Source organism: Tetrao urogallus (genome assembly GCF_951394365.1).
Source record: "Tetrao urogallus genome assembly, chromosome: 12".
Lineage (NCBI taxonomy): Eukaryota > Metazoa > Chordata > Aves > Galliformes > Phasianidae > Tetrao > Tetrao urogallus.
The window spans coordinates 16,861,221-16,867,548 of NC_136825.1; the positions used below are offsets into that span (position 1 = coordinate 16,861,221).

At 44.3% G+C, this 6,328-nt stretch overlaps 1 protein-coding gene across 1 annotated transcript; it reads left to right on the forward strand.

Annotated features, from left to right (window-relative positions):
• Positions 1-302: 302 nt before the first annotated feature.
• On the forward strand, positions 303-4,155 carry SLC7A6OS (solute carrier family 7 member 6 opposite strand; the record flags this gene model as incomplete). The annotated part of the gene is made up of 5 exons (XM_079541402.1): positions 303-461; positions 1,178-1,555; positions 2,850-3,050; positions 3,438-3,564; positions 4,034-4,155. The coding sequence occupies 5 exons, from the start codon at positions 303-305 to the stop codon at positions 4,153-4,155; spliced, it is 987 nt and encodes a 328-aa protein (XP_079397528.1).
• Between the last annotated feature and the right edge of the window lie 2,173 nt (positions 4,156-6,328).

A 6,328-nucleotide genomic window follows, 5' to 3' on the forward strand; every position in this document is an offset into this window, starting at 1 on the left:
CAGCTCGGGGTACACGCACAAACACACGCACATCCCTGCTACGCCCACCTCGGCCAGCAGCACAGCTCGCTGCCTTCCCGCTGCGCTATCGGAACGTTTTCAACCCAAATTCATCCCGCAGCCCTAAGCGGCAATAAAAAGCACAAACCAAAAGCCCACCCCCAGCCGCTCCCCTACCCGCCGCGCGGATCCCAGCAAACCACGCGCCGTCTCCTCCCGCGGAAGCGGCGCGACCGCCCGCCCGTCCTGCACCGCGGCGCCGCCGGCAGTGCCCGCCCCGTCCCGGCGTGCCGCGCGGCGCCATGGAGCGGGCGGCCGTGCTGCGCGTCCAGCGGAAGCGGGGCGGTGCGGAACCGGCCGAGGCGCTGCTGCTCGCCTGCAAGCGGCTGCGCGCGGAGCCCGGGCAGGGAGCGCCGGTGGAGAGGGGCGTCTTCAAGCTGGTGGCCACCGTGTCCTCCAAGGTACCGCCGGGATCCTGGCCCTATTGGCGCTCGCGGGGGTGGATGCGCGTTGGGCGGCCTGCGGGCTGGTGAAGCCGACGGCGGTGCTGAGTTTGGTTACGCAGGGGTAGCGGCTTTCAGCTGATGCACGGCCTTTGGTATTGGAAAAACCTGGTTTATCTGTTCCGTTGTGATTGGTTGTAAAGGATATTGTGAGTCAACTTGTGGGCGCTTCTAGAAAGGAGCGTGATCACCGCTGTTGGTGTCACCGTTTCCATTCGTAGAGTCGTTTGAGTTGCGAGGGACCTTAAAGGGCGGCTGCTCGCACTCTGCGCTGAGCACGGACACCCACAGCTCCATCCGTGCTCACAGCCCATCCCCTGATGCTGGCTGTCCGCGGGGACGGGGCATCACCACCTCTCTGTGCCATTGCCTCGCTGCCTTTATCATAAAAAACATATATAATATATCCAGTGTATCCTCTCCTTTAGTTTGAAACCATTTCCCCCTGTCCAGTCACAGCACACTCTGCTAAAGGGTCTGTCCCTTCTTTCTTACAACCCTTGTAGATACTGACAGGCTGCTCTCAGGTCTCCCGGAGCCTTCCCTTCTCCGTGCTGCACAGCCCCAGCTCTCAGCCTGTCCTCGTAGGGAGGTGATCCATCCCTTGGATCAGAGGATCCCTCCTCCAGATGCACTCTAACAGGTCCATGCTTCTTCTTTTTTTCCTCTGCCAGAACGAGCCCATTCAGAAATACGTTCAAGAAGGGATCAGTAAAGACAAAGCAGCACAGAGCCTGCGGCCTTCCTTGGGAAGCACACAGCGGATAGCACAGGAGCTCCGCTCCTCCAAGCAGGCGAGGAGGAAGGAGAACCGCTACCGTGTAGTTGCCAGCCATCGGCCGGGCTCCAGCGGGACAGCTGTGACCCTCACAGACAGCCAGGCAGGGAGCGATGGCGGCAGATCGGCCCCTGCAGCAGCAGGAGATGCGTCACAGGAGGACAGCGGTGCTGTGGATAAGAGCTCAGACTGCGGAGGGAACTTCCAGCTGTTTGATATCGTGCAAGAGGAGGAGGTGGTGGAGGACTCCAGTTTTACTGCAACAAACCCACAGGTCAGCAGATAAACCTAGCATACTTGAAGTACTTTTCTGTCACGGGCTCGTACGTGTGGGCAGACTGACAGCTAAAGGTTTTTGCATCCTAAGTATTCCTGTGTTCGACAGGAGCTTCAACCAGAAATCTGTAACTTGCAGTGGTTAACACATGGTGCAAGAAGCATCTTCTATGAGTATCTTGGAGTGCAGTAATATTTGACAGCCACACAGAGTTGGCTCGTACCACTCTTTTTTTTCCTGTGTGCTCTTCATGTATATTAATGCTCCTATTTATCTGCTAGATGGATTGCTGAGTCGTTTTCTCCCTGCTAGAGAAGAAAAGAAGTCTAATTCAGTGTCTTCTCATCCACCTAGGAATGCCACTTGTAGGCAAGACTCCCCTAAATGCTTTTGAGCATCTCCTTGTACTTGCAGTATCTGCAGGGTTCTTTAGGTTGGTTTCTTTTTGTGTATGCTTTGTTTATAGCAGCACTCCAGGTGTTTGACAAGTTCCTTAGCTCCTGTTTTCTTTGGTATGAGTTAAGTACCTTTTTGGTTGGAGGAATATCTGCTTGATAGAACGCTTTTAAAAACAAAGCAGCTCTGCCTTCTATATAGGGCAGCCCATGCACACAGGATATTAAAAACATTCTGTATTTAAGACTCCACATATAAAAGAAGGCAGAAGGGCTGCGTTTGCATCCTTTAGTAGTTCTTTCATTGCATGTAAGTGAAGGATGGATGCTTTTAAAGAAAATTCTCCGGTAAGGCAGAGCCCAACCAGCTGTCATCCTTCAGCATTTCTTAACGATCACACTAGAGCTCTGCCATCAGGATACAGTATGAACTCCTGCTTCTTATAAAGCCAGAGTAAGTAGTTCAAACAGACGTTTGAGATCTCTTACCTATCAATCTGCTAAATGGAAACAAAACTGAGTAGGGTCAGATCAGGAAAAAGTATTCTGAGAAGCTGTAGCAGAGGAAAAACGTAGACTTTCAGATACAGGCCACTAAAGCAAAGGTATTGCAAATTATTTACTAGGAAGGAGAAAACGTGAAGACATTTCTTCTGTTTTACTGTAGAGTGAAGAAATAAAATAAAAAGCCTATTTGCAGAGCATGTCAGTATTTTCTTGTTGATATCTCACATTTTAGTTGTTTCTCCCATAGACTTCGTATGCTGTAAAACATTTGCATTGTGGCAGTGCTGCTGTATGCACATCTCTTGCTTGACTGCTGTCACAAAGGAAACTTTTACCGAGACTTTGTGTGTCTGGTTCCAGTGAAGATCTCCATGTTTATTTTTTAACAGAAAACTGGTGATCCAGATGTGATTCTTTGCAATGCAGTAGAGATGATCCGTGAGCGTTTAAATGTTTCTGAAGATCACAGAAAAGTAGAACACCATGAGAAAGATGAGTATGTTTATGACATCTACTGCATGGAAACATCGGCTCCTGGTTGGATCCAAAATATCCTCTCTGTACAGCCTTATAAAGAAGAATATGAACTGGTAAGGGTGTTAAAAACAGATTGATCTTAAGTAGGAAGGTTAAGAATAAATATGCATAGAGTCCTATGAAGAATGGCCAAGGAAGATCCATTTTATGCTCAGCGCCAGTTCTGTGCTCATTCAAGTTACAGTTGATTCAGTCAGACAAATGTTAAGTAATTCACATCCCACTCTCCCTGCAGCAGACTGCCATGTCACTGTGAACATACTGGCAACATGAATTTTTCTACAGTGTGCTTTGTGTGACTGCTTTGTGTGACTGCTGAGTTACTGTGCTTGCAGCACATCAGTTTCTCCTGGCTCTTTATGATTGTTGTACAAGTAGCCAAAAAACTGCATACTGCAAAGTGGGTGTATTAATATTGAATTTTCTGTCTTGACATACAGGTAGATGATGATCAAGTTCCAGCTGAAATATACGAAGATGAAGATGATGAAAATGATGAAGGTAACTGGCGTAATGATTATCCTGATGAAGATGAATTCTTAGCTGAGGAAGATGATGAAGAAAAAGGTATGCCTGTCCTAAGTATTGTTTGCTTTCATGCTGTGCACATATAAATCTCATCCATTTTCCCACGTTTTCTTTCTAACAACAACAAAGAAAACCTGACAGCACTGCTAGATTGCAGTGCTTGCAGACTGCCATTGTTAGACAGTGGTTTATCTTTTGTTGGACCTACAGCAGATCTTGATGTTTTTGCAAAGTCAGAATTAAGAACTCCTTTTCAGGGTGCTGCGATTGCAAACGATGGTTTGATTTGAGAAGGAATAGATGACTTGATTCCACATGCTCATGAAACAGTCTTCTTTCTTAACTCCCCATCCGTGTACTCTCAAGTATAATTAAGCACAAGTCAAATCTCACCTAATACGGTTGTTCAAACTTTCTGTTTGTTAACACGTGTTACTCAAGAAGTTAAAATAGTCTGAACTTGTTAAGCAAAGGGATAACACAAAAATGTTAATGCACTTCTCTTTAGACTCTGAAGAGAGCTCCAGTGATGAGGACCAGTGTTACAGGAGAAGAACATGGAACAAATACCGTCAGGAGGTTCTACAGGAATTTGGCTATGATGAGATCCAGGACATGGATTCTGACTAATAGCCCTTTTTTTTTGGAAAATGAAATACATACAACTATTGCAGTAAGACTGCAAATCCAGACAGCTGCTGCTGGCTCTTCATAAGTGTTACAGGGAAAAACAAACAAACCTGGAAAATCACTTTCTGCTGGAAGTTGTACTAATTGGGACAATAGAAAATCATTCTCTACCTGAAAGAACTGTAAGCTAAATTCTTGCCTGGCTGGCTTTTAAATAACATTTTAAAACTTCGTGGCTGGCATGGTTCACCTTGATGCTGTCTAGCTCAAGTACTACACTGGAATTCTAACAAACACTAAAAGCTTCTCTTGCCATGTGGGCTATTACAAATGCTCAGGCTGATACTAAACAGGTGGGTCTGAGTACCAACATTTGGTGATACAAATTTTCTTTCCACGCAGAAGATGCTGTATGACTTAAAAGAGAATATTCCACTAGTTACATGATGCTGAGGTTATGACCGGAAGAAATATTCTTGTCATGACTAATGTACCAAGTTTAATGTACCAGTGTTCAGGATGAACGTAGCTGCCCTGATGGATTCTCAGAAAAAAGGCACTGTCTCCTTGTGCTTTCTACTGTATTTGTTCCTGAGTTTCAAGTTACCTTCTTTACAAGTGTTTGAGCATACAAACTGCCTTGAATCACCCATTCTTTGCCTCTTTGTCCAGTAATTCCAGTGGAACAACGTATATGAATTTGAATTGTAAATAAAGAATCTTTGGTTAAGTTTTCTTTACTCAAGGATCACAGAAGTTGGTACAGCTGAATTTCCTTTAGCATTTTAATTACTGTAACTTTTGCACAACCTTCTGTAAGCAAGTACTTGATTGCTGGCACTGACCTATGTTGTAATGTTGCCTAGCAGCACCAACGCTTAAAAGGTTTTGGTTTTGCCAGGAAAACAGACTGCAGAGTTCTTGTAGTCTGGTTAGTAAATATATATATGTATTTAATGTTGGCTTCTTTGTGTACCTGTTCCAGTCTGTAGTAAATCTGAGACCGTTTTTTTACCTTAATCATATATATACTTAACCTTGATTACCAAAACACCCATTATATTTGCTTCTATCAAGAAGTTTAGGAGTTGCTGTGATACCGTTGCACTTTCCTCTACCATTAGATTGCATTAGTGCTGTTACTAGGAAGAAGCTTTCCACCCATCCCTTCTTTGGACAAGGATGAATTGTCTGGCCTCCAGCTTTAATATACAGAGCAAGTGAAAGCTAAGCCACAGCACCTCTAAAGCCTACTGAAACTCCATACTGAGTAACACTTTCTGTCGTGTAATAATTACTAAAAATGCAGGTATTATCAGCCCTTGTTGAAACCTGTGAAGAATTTCAAATTCTGCAAGAGTTCTTAGTATATTATGCTACTCTGAAGTGTAGTTAAACTTCCCTCTTACGTCCAGAAGAGGGCAGCATCCCAAATGCTACTCTCTTTGTCTGGCTTAAGTCTTGAAACACAGGTTATTTCCTTTGCTATATACTTAGCTTTTGCTGTACTGCAGCTGTCAGCTGATAACCTAGCACCATCACCTGTGTAATTTTACATGTAAACTGTGTAAAAACGGGATTAATCCATCTGGCCCATCCCTAACAGTTAATAAATCTTGCAATCTGAATATGTCCTTCAATATAGCAATCACTTTTGTAAGAAGTATCCTCCAAACTGACAGTTGCTTGTTTAGACACTTAAAAATATTTCTCTCCTACTTAAGTCTGTAATAAGTGGCTAATGGGATGTTAGATCAAAGTCAGTCATGAGCTGTAGGTGCAGCAGGGACTTTGTGGTCTGTTAGTTCTGGATGGTGATGGCAAGGTAACAGACAAAATGTTTTGTTTCTTCTCAGGAAGGATACTGTGACTATTCACTTATGTCACAATCCTAGCCTGTTAAAGCTATGCTGCCCATTGGACAGATGCCTTAACTTAGATACTGTGAACATATACTAATCATACATAGGACTAAAAAGCTGCAGTAAGAAAGCTAAATGCTATTTTTTAAATTAAATAGCAAGAACACCCTGCATGTTGACCTTCCAACTGCGTTCAAATTTCCTCACCTGGAATTTTAACCTCCTTACATACCAACGCTGCTTCATGAAAATGGCCCAGACTATTTTTGCATCTTTTGTATCTTGCAGTTATTTATAGCTTCTTGTTTAAG